The sequence below is a fragment of the Glandiceps talaboti genome, chromosome 10 (assembly GCF_964340395.1).
Source record: "Glandiceps talaboti chromosome 10, keGlaTala1.1, whole genome shotgun sequence".
NCBI lineage: Eukaryota > Metazoa > Hemichordata > Enteropneusta > Spengelidae > Glandiceps > Glandiceps talaboti.
The window spans coordinates 24,339,937-24,358,497 of NC_135558.1; the positions used below are offsets into that span (position 1 = coordinate 24,339,937).

The 18,561-nt window shown below is 37.0% G+C and overlaps 1 protein-coding gene across 1 annotated transcript in view; it reads left to right on the forward strand.

The window, feature by feature from the left end:
- LOC144440768 (uncharacterized) overlaps positions 1–18,561 on the forward strand; it is a 176,060-nt gene that overhangs the window by 18,684 nt on the left and 138,815 nt on the right. Inside the window, exon 3 of the mRNA XM_078130147.1 lies at positions 16,420–17,814. Coding sequence (XP_077986273.1) covers positions 16,420–17,814 — 1,395 coding nt within the window. The remainder of the gene's footprint in view (positions 1–16,419; positions 17,815–18,561) is intronic.

Genomic DNA, 18,561 nt, shown 5'->3' on the forward strand with positions numbered 1-18,561 from the left:
CAGAGACATGGTAACACACAGTATTCTGAATAGCTGACAACTCTCTCTGATTTGTACGCTGACATTATCTTTACATTTCAAGAAAAACTCACACATGTACAGAGTTTTGTAAAAACATCAAACCAGAACTATTAGAGATGTTTTACTGTATGTCTGTTTTCAGTGGTACAGAAATCAGTGATGTTAGGTGGAAGAAGAAAGCACTTTTGTGAATTGAATGCCCTTCAGAATATTTACAAAGAAAATATGGGGAAAAGTTGAAGCTGTTACAACTCCACTAAGGATATTGATATTTCTGAATGGGTAGAAAGAAACTTGCATGTTAAATCTCTTTACACAGTTTGACTACCCATGTTGGTGATTTATTAACATTGAAAAGTATGTTATTTACGGCACATGTAAAATTTAGCTGTTAGACCTTTTTTTTGTAATGTTTCTTTTCATTTGTAAACACCCTTGTGCTATAAATTGTGCAATTATTATTGTAATGCTGTGTAACAGAGACTGGCATTTCCAGGGTTAGGTAGATTTGTACCAAATATTAGTTAAGAGCCTGATTGATATAGTAAAGGGTACAAAATACAAGTTGCGAAGAAATTCTATATAGTACCACATGCATAGTTGCAGATAAAAATCTACATAACTACAAACACGGAAGTCTTGTGTGCCAAGTGTCCATTGTGTATTCAATATGGCAACAAGTTTGAGTCATACTCGCCAAGGTAAGAATGTTGATTTTTGCTTCCCAAAATCGAAAATACATATTCATGTAGTGAGGGTTCTGGGAAGAATGAGTTAACAGACAAACATGGAAAATTTCATTGATCAATTCCACCATTTGTGAGAGGAGTTAACAAAAAAAAATTTCTACCGTGGGGATGTCTTGTTCTAAAACACACAAACGATCCCAATACGGATAAATGTACATGTATAACATACCATAACGTAAGAATCAGATAAAAAATTAATAGTGTCAGCTGGCTGGCTTTAAGTGTTGCATGTGGCATAGGATATGCTAATGTGTAGCAATGTGTATTGGGCTCATCAACCCCACGGTAGAACATTTTTTTGGCTAACTCCTCACAAACAGTGGAATCGATCAATGAAATTTTCCATATTGGTCCGTCAACTCACATTCATCCCGAAACGCTCGCTATAGGAATACATATTTTCGATTTTTGGAAGTAGAAATCTACTAATTCTTAGTACCTTAGTGACAATTACTCAAACTTGCCACAATGAACACCAGGAATACAGGACTTCCATGTTCATAGCTGGGTAGATTTTGAACTAACATCCTTGTACATGGTACTCTCTAGAATTTCTTCGCAAATTGTATTTTAGTACCCATTACATCTTAATGTCTTTCACATAATATCCTATCTGTGTACCAATACTAATAGTTGCTACATGCACTCTACTTCAGTAGAGTTTAGTAGAGTTCTTTGAGAAGGTAGGTGTGGCCATTTCTTGTTGGTTCATTTGGTTATACTGATGAGAGCAACCAACTCTTTCTCATTTTCTGGTGTTCAGTGCTATTCGCCATCAGTAATCTTCAACATGCTGTTCTCTAAACCTTGGTGCTCATATAAAACAAACCCTGTTATTCATTGCTCCTGTCCTGGTCATCTACAAATACCATTTCAAGTCAAAAACCTCATTCTTCTTCCCAGACTTCTCATCCCAGATGCTTGCTCAGCACTGACTGAAAAATAAAAAAGAATAACATTGTCAGTAATATTCAAAGTACACATTAGTTAGTGTATACTTTAGTAACTTTGCTTAGTAACATTTATAAAGTTCTGCAAAGTATCCATTGTAGAATACTTTAAGTTTATCAACCTGACTCTTTACTTTTAGATTCTTTATTTACCCCATGCAATCTGAGCTTACAATGTACTTTATTTAGCACTGTAACTCACTTGTCAAACACTGAATGGTAAGGTACATTGTATATCATATGATATGTTAGGTTTTTCACAATAACGTGATCCTGAATCGTAGTGGAGATCTCTTGATTAGTTGCATCAAGACAATTTTATCATCAAATGTAAACATCAATATTGAGTCAGATGATATATTCATCAGAAGAAAAAATAAACATTGGTTTTGCAATAAAATGATAAAAGTGATGCAACATCACTTACAATTTACATTTTACTTCACTAAACATCCTTTGCAAGTAAATTGTTCAGCTCAAATGAGAGAGAAACCTACATTGTAGTTATGTATTTAGAATATATTTTTGATCCTGTTTATACATGATGTGCATGTACAAAACGTATGTATATGAGTAAAACTGTTTGGAAGAGTAAGCAAACCATCACCATATCATCTATTTGAGATTATACTATGCACTCAAAAGGCATTTAGAACAAAAAAATTGCCATTACTGTCCGCAATGTTTCTTTGATATTACTGGCACTGGTAAATAATGTTATTTTTCAATATTTTTCTTCATTCAGTTGGAAAGCACTTGTAAACTCTGGGTTGTCACGACCTGTCACTCGGCCGAAAAATACTCGGCTAGCAACTCGTAGTGACAATGACACCTTCAGTTACTCCTATTTTCCTTGGATGAATGAAGAATAATGTAGGTGTAACATCTAATTGTACATGTTACGTATCCCCAAAACAGTAAAAATCTATTTACACCAAGTCTTCATAGCAGACACAGTCCCCTCCCCCTTGTGAAATGCTTTGCTTCTATGCGACTTTGGATGGAGACATGATTTAACCCTCTTCCTGCCAAGCCTCTCCATCCGTTAAGTGGTTAAGTCAAGGAAATAGTTGATTGGGAAACTGCCAGAGTTAGGCTTTTTCCCCAGGTTAATGTCACTCTGGCAGGGTCACCCACTCAACACGAGAAAAATAGTCACTTGTGGGAGGGAAAATCCTCTGGGGAAGGGGGAATATTTTCATGTATCAAAGATATTCCTCGCCTTGACTGTTTATTGCTGCCAGTAGTTTTGACTAACTTGTCCCCTCCATATCTTTGTCAGTCAGGGTTCAACTCATGACAGTCAGTGGCTGTCGGGCCTGACCGCCACCCACACTTGCCGACCTTGACTCGGAGGTTGTCGACTGTACAGTAACTACTTGACATGCATTTTTCTCTCTCCCCTTGTGTTGATGCATCATTGTCACCTAAGTTTTCTGCCCACATGAGCCTACTGACTTAAAAGACAATGAAGTATAAAAATGTTTTTGAGAAAAGAACAATGTATACGACAATTCATTACAATAATAACAAATACTTGACTATTTACAAAGACGAAGTGTGAATTGACCACAGCTGACACTACATTGCATATCTGCATCAGTGTTCTCCCCAGAAGGTTTTCACGTATCGGGCCCAATATCCTTTAATTTTCACTGATACATGATCAGTTGTCCCGATACGTTATCGGATTGCTTAGGGTTTGGTAAATTACACGTTGACACTGCACTGTTCATCTGTCAGCTGACGTCTTTGTTGTTTTCAATGTATACTCGCAACGTTTGTATTGATCCTTCACACATAAGCGACAAGTAAAACTAAAGAGTTTCTAATCAGTTCAATGGACTATTCAACCCTCTACCACTACCAGACTGATTTCATTGAAGTTTGTCGTCAGTATTGTTTTCGATGGGAATAACCTGCGTAAACCTGCTAATGGTAGTGTGATTCACATTGTGGTACAGGCTTTCGGTAAATCAAAGGCAAAACCAGCCTATTCATAATGTCGGTTTGGCAGTAGAAGCATGTCGGAACTGACAGATTTTCTATAAAACCAAAAAATCAAACGATGTCATGCCATTTTGCTATTGATACATTGTACAGTATAAAACTTCAACAAACACATGAAGTCAGCATTCAGTGTCTCGTTCTATGACTAACACCAAGTATCTCTCAACCCAAGAGCGATTTGCGTAGTTGGTTTACTCACATGCTGTGAAGAAAGTTGAACAGACTAATGTATCTTTCAATAAAGTGATATAGTTCAATTTTACTCTGTAAACACTTTCAGTTTGTAGTTTGACATTGTAGACTGGTACATCATATGACTACGATGAAAGTATGGATTTTCCAATATGGTGGCCATGGCGTTACAAACTACCGCGAGTTTTTGAAGTCCTCAATAGGGAAGTATAGTAAGTCTCGTGTATCACGAAATTTCGGACTAACACGATGTCTGGTAGCTGAAAAATGATATAAAATAACATCAGGCTGCTGATGTACAGGTTCGTTGGGGCCCGAGCAAGTGGAAAATCACTCGTGGATTTTAATTTGCGCGAGTGGTAGGCCTCAAAAGGCATGCCCTGCATATAATTGTATGCCTATTGAAAAGAATAGTGACGGCAAAATTAAATTAAATCAGTCTGGTAGTGGTAGAGGGTTGAATAGTCATTTGAACTAATTAGAAACTCTTTAGTTTTACTTGCTGCTTATTTTTGAAGGATCAATACAAATGTTGCAAATATACATTGAAAACAACAAAGGTGTCAACTGACAGAGTGACAGATGGACGTCAACCAATCTGATTAAAATCCAATGTAGATGTCAGCTAATCGTTCATTGTTATCTTACCTTCGTTATTTTGCCTGGATTGACCTTCGCAGTACATGTTTACATTTTTATTCTGATTGCCTCCTCTACACCTGAACTGGCGCCATGCCCACGCCGTTCTGCTAAGTGAGCCACACAGCCAATCAGGTTGCGTCTCACATTTTGTACTTCAAAGTACTATGGGCATTGTCACGGGCACATGCATTGAATATCAACAAACAACATGGCATTACTTGTGCACATAGGCAACTGACAACGTACAAAGTATTTGAACTGTAAACAAGTGACTGTATTACCCTATATGTACAGTAATTAAAGAATTCTTGTTTACATGTAGATGCATTTCGTCTTATCTACACGTACATGTTAGTTACATTCGAACACGTTTCCCGGGTAGTGTTCATGTTCATCTCAGCGAACGTGTACACGTTCTCTGTAGTACTCTTCTCCTCGAACGTAAAGTAGTCATGAAATATTGTACGATTCATAGAAATATTTGCCACAGTTGTGCTATATGAACTCAGAAATGGGGAAATTTAAGAAATAATTTCTAAAAAAAAAACACGTCCTTATCGTGAAAATTTTGGTTGCTTTGCATTGTGTACACTATAAACTGTCTGTGTGTTCCCTAGACGTTCTGTCTCACAAGCTTCTATAACAATTACAGAGTATGCGTTCATCCTTAACATGTACGTACGCGTCTACATGATAACGCTATGTTCGAATGTATTCAGACGAAATATATAGAGGTACATGTACCATCATATTACATTTAAATATACTAATACAATCACTGAATTTGTTTACAGTTGAAACATTTAGAACATTGTCAGGTGCCTGTGCTTGTGCACATGGAGAACATGATTTTGTAGTGACCGTGTCTGTTTGTAGTTTCAATCGATCCTAATGTAAGGTCACTTTTGATTGGCTACCAGCACGGGCTAGCTAGAACGGTGTGGGCATGGGTGCCAGCTCAGATGTATATGTAGAGGAGGCGATCAGGATAAACATGTAAGCATGTACCACGAAGGTCAATCCAGGCAAAATAACGAAGAAATAGCAATGAATGATTAGCCAACATCTACATCAGATTTTAATCAGTTTGAATGTCAACATGCAATTTACCGAACTCTAAACAATCGAATCTGATTGCGTATTGGGACAACTGATCACGTATTGACGAAAATTAAAGGATATCAGGCCCAATACATGTACATGAAAACCCTCTGGGGAGAACACTGGATCAGATCTGGTGCTGACAATCAGCTGTTCCCCTAACAGATTTGTATGTACAGTATATTCAAATGAGCATTTCAATACGTATTTGTATCTCTCTCTACATGTACTTGAAAGTGTTGCATTTCAAGTAAGTTTTGTGAGTCCATAGATTTATTTTGTGTTGTTTCCAAAATAACTCTTCTTTTGAATGTTCAGTTTTAGTGTGTTGTTGCAAAATTCTTTTAATGTTTTGCCTATATGAAAGATTTTGTATACTTTATCTTGTCTGCATACCATTCACCAGGTTACACCCCCATTGAAAATGGTCTGCTCCAAGCCTAACTTAAACATAATTTGCATAAAATACATGTACTTACTTCAAAAATCGCCGAAAATCCAAAGCGGTAACTCTTGCATTCCAAATCCCAACAGTCCTCATCCCCTAAGTTATAGCTTATTTGGTCAGACAAGCATTGATACAACCATTATGCACGGTCCATATTCACTGCAAGTAGAACATCACAATCACGCTGGTCGATCATGCCGGCCGGCTAGGTAAAGAGTCAGATCTGACCAGCCACACACAGCGATCATGGCAGGTCGCGGGTCGATATTCTGTCCCGTGAGGTTTGAGTGAGGCCCAAATAGTATCCAGTTATGGTTCATAATCGTGGTCATAGAAGTGGCTGGTTGTTTCTCCGTGAAATCTGCTCAAACTTGAGGTAAAACAGGCTCGGCACAACTTGGAAAATGTACCAGTATTTGAAATGACGCGGTACGAATTGCATGATGGGGACTATACCATTATGTGAAGGGGGTGGATAGAATGAAAAGTGACTGATAAGCGAATATAATACGTGACTATGTTATTATACTGAGTCTGCACTAGACCATAACATCTTTAATTGTTCACCTTGTCATGTTTCTGTTTAGGATTTATACATTCTTTTTTGCATGTTGTTCTAAAATAACCATATGGCCAAGTAACCCCCTGGCCAAGGAGTGATGTACCGTAACAACCACATGAACGCTAAGAAACATGATTTTATTATTTACCAATACCTAAACAGAAGTTCCTGAAATAAAGATATCTTTTTTTCCATTTGTTAGGTCGTTACGACTATGTACTTGACAAACGCACACGTCAACCAATTTCTTATGACTTGGATGATAAGCACACGCGTTTACATTTATTGTAGCTTAGACAGACATTACTTCATTTACTTGTGCCTGCAACTCTCGGTTTTAAAACATCCGACATAGCTTTGAAGCAAATTCTAGGCTTTTTGAAATGAGGAAAAGTTATTTCAATAACTGCTAAAGCAAACGATCTATTTCTGGTCTCTTTTGCTGTATCTGGTAACGGCCAATGACAATGTTAACTTTGTTCGTACTCGAAAACCGTGCGTAAAACTGGGCTGCATTTTTTTCTAATTCTCTGTTTCTTTTTCACAAGTCCGCAACCTTTAATAGCGAAGTTAACGTGTTTGGAAACAAAATATCCGATATATCCACCGAGATATACGGCAACCGATGCTTTGTTTCGCTTAATCTATCCAACAAAAAGTTAGTCAGATTACCGACATCGCTATGTTAGATATTGGTAAGCTTGGTGATCTGAATTTAAGAGGGGACAACCTGCGAGAGTCACCTAGGATAGGGAAGTTTGTGAGAGGGGTATCCAAGTAGTCCGTGGATTCCAGACGCAGCAGCGACGACATGCATCGTTGAAAATAATTCCTGCCTCCACACGACCCCTTACCACGACAGGTAACAATTATCCACTTAGACGGGATTTGTTTGTTACTGTGTGTAATGATAACTTCACATCAAGGGAACCTAGACCTGGTTTTATAAGAGACAGAGGTATACATTTCTACTCATTTAAAAAATAAATAAATACATTTTCATAGAAAATCAAAACCTTTCAGCGAAAGGTCTGAGAATTGAAAACTCGCTCCAAATGTTCCATTACATGAAGTTACATTTGGTAACAGATGTATTTACTGTCACGTGAGTTTTTTTCTGGATACACAAGCACAAAGTCAGACACACACACACATACATACATACATACTTACATACATACATACATACATACATACATACATACATACATACACCCACAGTTATACAGTCCGAATAAAAAATTACAATCCGACGTTTCGAATCAAAATTCTTTATCAATGCTATCAAGGCACGATATACAGCAGGTAACAACCCGACTATACATTGAAAAGAACGACACCACGCGAGTATTTATCAACGGTAGGGTATGACAAAAATATTTAAAAGTATGTGCACCAAAAAGAAGTTCCCTTTAGAGCACGCTTGAAAGATAGAATAAGCGTAGTTAGATATTAGGGAAATAATCTAATAATTCCATGGGGATCCAGGGTTCAAAGACGAAAAAATGATTTCCTCCTCCTTCAACATCAATCGATCCTTGTCACCAGAAACCTTACAAATTCCTGAAGTAGACATTTGATACATTATGATCGTTGGTAATAATATGCATAGATACGGGATAGTTACGATTCGTTTGTCTGGTAAGACGGATCCCGGAGATATTCCACGAAACGGTTACCAAGACGATGTACAGTCGGACCTATATATAAAAAAAACCCACCACATTTCTGGCATGTAATGTAATATACTACGTTAGTACTAATACAAGTAAATCTACTCGTAACAGCCACACTGTTCTCAGCTGCCAAAATCATGATTAGTATTAATAATCGATCTTTCAATCATCTTTATTGCATAACAACATGTCATAGAAAGCACGGTAAAGCATACAAAAATGACATACAGAAATAAAGTGAGTACAATACAGTCATTTTGTCAACTGCTGGAGGACTGTTTACATCAATAAGAAATTTTCCGAGGGGAAGTTTATCATCAGAGGCCAAAATGTGCAAAAACAACATGTGCCACATCGAGTACGACTGCATGGAAATAAACGTAAACCAGCATTAACTTCCAATCCATGTATGGACCACCGTATCTCTTAGATTGGTATCACGACGCCAAGCTGCTTCACGAAATAATGAATTGGTTAACCTATTAGAACGTAAGATATTAAAATGCGTGTATAGTATGTTCTTAACTGTAGTGGGAAAGGGATGGTATGTTAGAGCCAATACGGGACGATTGGTATTACTCTTGTGATCATGTGATTTGATACAAGCTTCCATAGACAAAGATGACATCTTTTGTAAAGTCGCATTGGTAACCGACACTGGATAACCCCGTTGGTGGAAGTACGTGCAAAATTTAGCAGATCTTTCCCTGAAATCCAAATCGCTACTACAAATACGACGTAAACGAAGTAATTGTGAATAGGGAATACAGTCTTTACACTTATTAGGATGTGCTGAACCATACTGCAAATATATTGGTGGAGGGTCTGTGGTAGGTTTAGTATAAGCAGAAATAGATTCACCATCCATCCATCCATACATACATACATACATACATACATACATACATACATACATACATACATACATACATACAAATTATTTTATAAGTTAAAATCCAAAATAAATACCCAATCCCCATCCCACTTGAAGTTGTTTGGTGTTTCAAATAACTATTTGAACTTCAAAGCAACGATCATAATCAGAGGGTTGTTTCGCCGCGAAACCAAGCAATCGTTATACAGTTGTGTAAACTGTTATCAGCTGATCAAACAAATGAATTACAGAGACTTTATTTATCACTCCTTAAAAATCAGGTCAGAAGCAAATAATTTAATGGAACTATAACATATTTTGGTAAGTTTGTAATTGTATGTTTGGCCAAGGGACTCTGACTGCAATAAAGTGACTATATGGAATTGTAATAGTACATATTTATGCTTGTTGTATGACGAACACGGGGTCACTGAATGTACAAAAAAAACCTTTTAATGACCCAAAACGCAATGTCATCAATTGTGTAGGGCACCATCAAAACTTGCGTATGAAAGATATTCGGTTTTTGTAAGTTAGTTTGTATGTGTATTGTGTGTATTGTGTGTGTGTGTTTGTGTGTTTGTTTGTTTGTTTGTTTGTTTGTTTGTTTGTTTGTTTGTTCGTTTGCTTGTTTACATGTTGTTGTTTTTCCGTCAGTGGTGAGCCGTTTTACTTTCTCTTTACTGAAAACAATCTCGAGCATATGCAGACGTGACATCACTGTTTACCATCTAAGTTCACAGGAATTCTAGAGAGAAACGGTGTCCGATACCACTATGGTCTCCCCATTAATACTAGCCACTGAAGAACATTCATTTGAAATACCAGTTGTAGGCTTACAGCAGATCGGTTCTGCTGTCATATTCGTGCTGGCCCATGTACATTTTCAAGTTCCAGGACAAAATGCAGTGCTCCAGGGCCGGCCTGACGACCCAGTATAAAAGAGCGTTCCATTTATCTAATACATTTTAATTAATGGTCATTATATCTTATATTTCCTTTAAACTAGACTTGCACTTAAAACTGCAACACTGTATCTGTTTTTCTATGTATAACCTAACAAGTTGTATGTATCCAGGACGGCAGCAGAATATGCATGGCCGCGAGGCAGGCGATAGAACGTTGTACTCCAATGTTCAATTTTCATTTGTTTTAATTCACCTTCACATCCATTAATCAATACGAGACGCTGATGAGAAGTCACAGGCTGACGTTTTCGTCTTTTCGGCGAAGGTGTATTGCTCGGATATCTAAGTTTTTTTCAACGAAACTAACATTATGATGGAAAATTTTATCAGTCGCACAAGTGTACAGGATATCGCGATTTAGTGATGAAAGCCATAATGAGCTGACAGCTGGCCTTTTGATATTTCATTGTTGTACTGTTCTATACAAGGTATATGCAAATCAAAACTTTGTTTTTAACCGGGCATATTTTTAACCATTGACGGTGATTTAACTCTTTGCAAAAGTCCGAAAGTTGTGGAGGAAAATGACACAGACGTCTGAATGATACATATCGAACATTGTAAAATGAAACGAAAACGATGTTTGGTGTGAATTATATCGAAAACCAAATTTGCACGTCACAGAACACTAAAATATCAAATGCAAACGGATGTTTTGAGTAAGTTTTGTCATAGGTTGGACGCGATCACACTATTTACATTTTGATCACAGACTATCTGTGATTTGATTTTTAGGTGTTAATAGTCAAGTCGTCCACAACATTGCCGAGTAGTGCCGATTGGTACGCTTCCACGGCCGTATAACACCAAGAAACAGTTTCTTATAATTGTCTGTGATAATACATAGTCTAGCTGCGAGACATTCGGGCATTCCTCTTACTTCCGATACGACAAGCATCTCGTATCGGAAAGCCCGAGGGCCTAGCAGAAATAGACTAACGGTGAAAAGAGAACAACTCCACACTCAGAGACATTCGACAATGGCGGCACGTACGTATACGTAACGAATACGTAAAATATACAGTGTGCAAAACAAGACTGGAAGCTGGAACAAAAGACTTAAGTGTACGCTTAGTCTACGGAACTGTAGATTTCGGCAGACTTAATGTCTAGTATACTGTTCGTATACTTCAGTACACGAAGCGCATATGTGAGATCTGCAGATACAGTAGATTTACGTAGATTCATGTCTATTCAACTTTTTGCCCAGTGGAAAGGGTTAAGGGAATCCGCAATAGCAGTGTTTTCTCATTTCTGTGAGATCTTATGCCAGTACATGTACTGCAACAATTCTATCAGGCCAGATGACATCCTACAAAACTGTGATTCAGGGATTGCATTTTCTATATATTTAGACAATAATGCACACCCTGCCAGCCGATACTGGGCAAAAGCAACCTTTGCATGACATAATTGTGCGAGGCGACAGCCAAGTACATTATGGAGTGCAAAGTTTGCTTGAGTCCATTATGGATTGGCAGGGCGTGCATTATTGTTATTATTTTACAGTTTTGCCAATACCAGTTAATTTGCAGATGGTGAAAAGTAAAATTGAATTAAATTTACACAGGGTTTTGGTGCCGATGTATGTCATCTGCAATAATAGTGTACATTATCAGAAATAATGTTGAGGGATGACGTCACAAAATTCACTGGAATATAATTTTCAATAATCAGAAATTTTGACAATTTGTGTATTTTCTATACCATATTTTTCATTTATCAGAAATTTTGACAATAAAATTGTATTTGGTGTTACAGTTTACTCACCATTTTCGTGTACAGAAGTTTTGTGAACAAATTTTTGAGTAGCCCCCCCCCCTACCTTTCTCCCCCCCCCCCCCCCCCCCCCCCCCCGCCTGGCAGCCATTTTGTTTGTGAATTTTCCATGTCCAAAGCCATAACTCAGACATGCGTGAACAGATCTCATTCAAAGTTGCTATTAGGACAGTTTTATATGACATACATGTGAATATTCATTGTTGTCGTGATACGATCCAATATGGCTGCCTGGCAGCCATTTTGTTTGCAAATTTTCCATGTCCAAAGCCATAACTCAGACATGCTTAAACAGATCTCATTCAAAGTTGGTATTAGGACAGTGTTCTATGACATACATGTGCATATCCATTTTCGTTATGATACGATCTAATATGGCTGCCTGGCAGCCATTTTATTTGCAAATTGTCCATGTCCAAAGCCATAACTCAGACACGCTTGAACAGGTCCCCCCCCCCCCCCATACCCGACCCATCCTTTATTGTTGAATGGTTTATTCCATCATGTCATCTTGAAGAGTAGGCATGTTCCATGTCCAATCAGCAGACACAACATATCTAAGTCTGTTTGATTTAGGTTCACAAGTGTTGTTGAGTGATCAGAGTAGTGATATCAAGAAAATGACAACATAAACTGCCAGTTCCTTAAAACCCAATCATAGCGGGGACTATGTCATTCTTAATGACTTGTTGAATTCTGGGATGATGTTTCAGATTTACCTACATTCAGCACTTGATGAATATTATTAAAGATCATTTTTATGTTATAGATATTGTTTGTTGTTGTATATTTGCATTCTAAGGCACAACCATGTGATAATGAGCAATAGAATGATATGAAAAGTCAAGAAAGTCTTATGTCCACCTTCAAAATACAGAAAAAAATATATCAAGAAAACTATGATTTGTGTATTGGAGGCCATTTTGAATATTTAATGATGTCATGAGCCAAAAATTTGCATATTTTTGGGATCCATGTTGCATTTTGATTCCACAAATATATGGTTATACCAGATGACACTTGGCCAGTTTGGACTCAAGCACACTTGTATTGTAATATTATACTGTACATGTATTTACATTTTTTGCATCATGTCACACAGATATACATGTATCATATGTTTACCCAGTACATCATGACTAAAAACAAAGATTTGGTGCCCAAATATTTACATATTATAAAATATTTGCATATAATTCTGCATGCTTATGAACATTGAACAACAAAGTGCAATGAAAAAATAAAGAATGTTTCAGGTTTCACCAATATGAATTGAATAATTTGTGAAAAATTCAATAACTTGACTGTAATGGCAGCCATTTTGAATATTTAATGAGGTCACATGACCAAAATTTGCACATTTTTAGGACCACTGTCTTTGTATGTATCCAAAAATACTTGGTTATGTATGGTAAAACATGGTCAGTTTGGACTCGGGCACCCCGGCATTTAATATGACTATTTCACTTGTTGAATGGTATGTCGACATATCAAATTACTGTATGTTTGCCGAGTACACAATGACTAAAACCAAAGATTGTTGGCCCAAATCTTTACATCTGATGTCATATTTTCATATTATTCCACAGCCTTGCAACATTGAGGGCTAAAATTACAATAAAAAATTTAAAATATTTTACTCTCACTTATACAAATTGAAAAATGTGCATAAAATTCCATAACTTGACTGTAATAGCAGCCATTTTGAATATCTAATGAGGTCACGTGATCAATATTTGCATATTTTGGGATGCTTTTTTTATGACCAGTTCAAAAATATATGGTTTCATCACATCATTATTGGTCAGTTTGGACTCAAACAATCCTGCAATACGGTACTTCCACTCCTTGAATTGCATGCAAAAATACCGAGTTACCACATGTTTACCAGGGTGAAAATCAAAATTTTATACATAAATCTTTACATATTATGTAATATTTCTATATTATTCTACAGGCTGGTAACATTGAGGGCTAAAATGCTATAAAAAACTGAGAATTTTGTACTTTTACCAATACAAATTATAAAAATGTGAAAAATATTTCATAACTTTACTGGTTTGGCGTCCATTTTGAATATTTAATGAGGTCATGTGACAAAAATTTGCATATTTTTGGGAAATATGATATATATAGATTCCATGAATATATAGTTTTCTTGGGTCATCCTTGGTCAGTTTGGACACCAGGGGTTATGTTACATGATACTTAAACCCAATTTATACCCTCTCAGGGTTCACAGGGTTAAAATCAGTTGTGTAGATAGGCTACGTTGTACTTCCATGCGTCCTTGTAATTGCGTCTTTTACGTACGTATTTTGTCTTCCGGGTGTTACCGCCTATCTCACCGGGAACAACCGGAAGACAAAAGACGCATGTATAAGACGCAATACGATGAAGTAAAGGTAAATAAAAGAAACGTAGCCTATTTACACATCGGATTTTAATCAGATTGTTACTTGTCAGACCGTAATGTCATGGAATGCGACGTTTGTTTCAAAGCAAAACGGAAAAAATTCTTTTTCTGAAGGGTGTTCAAATTTCAGAAACTCAACTCTTACATGAAATCAAGACTCTAGAAGTCACATAAATAGTGTTTGATGTCCATGAAGTTGGACTTTACTACAGACCGACAGGTAACAAACGGGAGGAAATCTCAAGAGATGAGTGACAATGTAATATCATAGTTACTGTCATACTCAACTCAACTGCAAACTGTTAACATGTTTATGTTATGATATAATGGCTAAACAAGATCTCCCTTGCGATCATGTATAAATGCCGATTTCATGCATGTTCAAACTTTGAATGGTTTGTCAGGGATGCATTGAACAGGTACTTTCAAAATCTCTAGAATTTGAATTACGAATGATAAAAATGTAAATGTGTGTTATAACAAAGTTCCTATCTCATGGGTGAATTAAACTTAATTATTTGTATTTTCATTTGCCTTCTCAATTTCATCCAAATCAATTTAATATTCTGTTCTGGCTTATTTCAATCGCTCCATTGTACTATTTCCCCATCTTACAGACATTAATTGCTTGGTTTTGTGAATGACCCACAGATTTCCAGCTGTGACCCCCAAATTTTCAGACCTTGTGTCACAAAGACCCCCATAACCAAAAAGTGATGTAAAACCCTGATCTGCTCTATCAACTGAATATTCTTGAATTGCCCGTAAAGAGCTAATAAATATGCTCATAGAGCTAATAAATATGCTCATTACCATCAGTGACAAAATAATGGAGTTTAAATATAATTCTTACATTCCAAGACCTGTGCATCTTGGATTAAGTTCATCGTAGTTGTAAACAAATTGTAGGCCTTGCACAATGATTCAGCTGTTCTTCATTGTTCTCTGACCATACCATTACGACCAGGCTAGACCTTGAGTACGTCCCGAAGCTTGAGCAGTTAGTACGTCACCATTGATAAGTCCCGACATATTTTAAACAGTATATTATTAAAGTTGAAATTGAGTAGTCCTAAATTATCTAGCTGTTTATTAGTAAGTCTTGACAAATGTTTGTTGTCGTTTGGGTGTGAGCCATTGACTAGTATTAAATTAGTAGTAGTACTTACTAGTAATGACTGACATTTTCCCCTACTTGGTAGCAACTCACCTACAAATTAATTGTATGGTCTGGTAACTGTAATACTCCACCGCCTGGCATAAGGACACGCATTAGCCAATGTGCATTGTGAAATGTTTCTCACGTGACCCCTTCACATTAGCAAAAAGTGAACAGAAATAAATAAATAAATACCTTGATTGACGTTACTGTATATAAAGAAGAAGATGAAATAATTGGACTTGAAATGGCTTCTGCAGGCCGATAATGTACATGTAGGACAGGTTGTTATCGCGCAAGAACACTGTGTATACAAATGTAGGTACTTTGGCCAGTAGTATTTAAATAGCTGGGATGGCAAAATTTCAGATAGTGACAGATTTCAACTACTACCATTGGATATCACAAATGTGATACCCAAAAATCGTATTCCAGAGTAATGTAATTACTTTGTAGCTTTGTAACAATTATGCATGGCTAATGTCTTTTAGATCATGTCTGTACATGTACATTAGAATAGATAATATATAGAACCACATAGACATACACATGCGCTTGCGGTGCTCGTATCACTTTTAAGCACAACTGAACTAATAAAGGTCAGTAGTGTTATAGGCATGGTGTGGTGTCTCTAGCTGACTGTGTGTGTGTGTGTGTGTGTGTGTGTGTGTGTGTCTGTGTGTCTGTGTGTCTGTGTCAAACTGAAAAACTGCCAAACCAATTGACTTGGTATTTGGTAGGAGCATTACTTATGGTGTTTACATGTACTTGGGAAATTGTTCAAAGTGAAATGATTGCATCACAGATGTAGAATTGTGTATCTGAATACAAATAGATATGAATTACATTTTGATATATTTATATGTTTTCAGGACCTCCACAACAACAACAAGGGCCATACTACAACCAACAAAATGGCCAGAATTGGAATAGTGGGTATGGTGCTTTGAACACCAATCAACAATCACCACAGCCTCCACCACAGTCTTCACCACAGTTCTTTGACCCATCATCCTTTCAAAATCAAGCCTCACCACTAATGTTTAATCCACTTAATCCTGATTCAAAACACCCACAGCAGCAAGTAGTTGAACAGCCAGTAGGACAGTCCCAGCAACAACATCAGCAGCATCAGGGGCAGTGGGGACAGGACTGGAACCAGCAAGGGATATACAATCAACAGCCTCCATATGACCAACAGCATAGTTTGGAAGAACAGAGACAACCACAAGTGCTACAGAATGAACAATATTTACAACAAAACTCTGATGTGCAAGGACAAAATCAACCTCACCAGCAAAATGAAATGCTTCCACAGCAGGGGTATGCTTCTCAGAGCAATGTGTTTCCTAGGTTAGAACAGAAATATTCACACTTTGAGGAAGGTGGAGATCCAAATATGCACAATGCCTGGCAACAGCATGAACAAACAAAACAACTTAAAGTTCCACAAGAAAACAAAGATTTGTCTAGGTCAAGTTCTGCAGGAGCTTTAGCAGCCTTTTTTGGTGATACAGATACAGATACAGATACAGATACAGCTTTCCTCAATTCCAGTGGACGCAGTCATCTTTCACATAGTCAAACCAGAAGTGATGGCCAAAGTCCTAGCAGTAATATAAGTGATTCCTGTAGTGCGAGTAATAGTGGTGCAATGTTTGAACAACAGAACATTATGCATAATCAAGAAAACCAAGCTTGGGATACTGCTGTACCTTTACAGGAAGAGCAGCAATTAAATGTTGAACCTGAAAATAGACAGCAACCTGAGACAGTTCTGTATTCACCAATTGTTCCTGACAGCCATTCTCAGTCTTTAAATCCAGAGCTACTGTTGCAGCATTCATCGGAAAGTCAGCAGAAACCATTCCATGAACCCAATAGGAACTTTCAACAAATTGAAAACAATACTCTTATTGATCCATATCAGGAAGGATTAGCAAAGAAAAACAATTTTACCTTGATTGAGGAGCAAAACACAGTCATGTATAATCCACACATCGATTCGTTTGATACTACGCCAATGAATCAAGTACAAATCCTTGAAAATGTAGCACCTGAAGTGAAGCATATCCAAACAAATGAAGCTCAACCTAGTGCAATGGCAGAGGTACTGCCAGATAGTAGTCAACAATTTTCATTTAAGAATCAACCAGAGCATCAAGTACAGCAATGTATGGTTGAAGTGAGTCAACCTCTTCAGCCAGTACCCCAACCGATATCAGAAGATTTAGCTGCAAAATTAGGTGCCAGAGAAGATACGAAAGGTAAGTAAAATGAAGGTACAACATACAAATCTTACATTGGTTCATTAGATATACATGTACTGTGTAGTGCAGTTACATGTAAACACAGGTTCAGTAGTGCTGTAGGCATAGAGAAATGACATTTGTCTGTCTGTCTACATGTATGCGTGCGTACATATGTATGTATGTATGTATGTATGTATGTGTGTATGTATGTATAATAATAATAATAATTATAATAAACTTTATTTAAACTCGATAGCCTCATAGGTAACAGCCTTTTTTCATGAGGGTCGAGAATAAGAAAGAACTATTAAAATACAATGACAGAAAAGGAGACTACATACAAATTGCAAAAAAATGCAATAACGACACAAAACGTCCAACAGACAAAATACAAACAGCAAGTGACAGAAAAAATACGACCATACTAAAAATTTACATTGTCATCTATGAAACCCTGAAAGTAATGTTTATGACACGCAATTTTGAAACTTCTAATATTAGTAATAGATCTTATTGCAGCCGGTAGTTTATTGTAGAGTGTAGGCGCTGCTACTCGAAATGATTCCTTAAAAACATTTGTTCTGGCAAATGGGACTAGTAACGAGTGATTTGTAACTGAGCGCAAAGACCGACTAGGTCTATATGGTGAAAGTAATTGACTGATATAAGTGGGATATTGGCCATGTAATGCTTTATAAACTGAAACAACGTTATTAAATTTGTAACGATAGGAGAGTGGATACCAGTTTATCCTGATTAGCA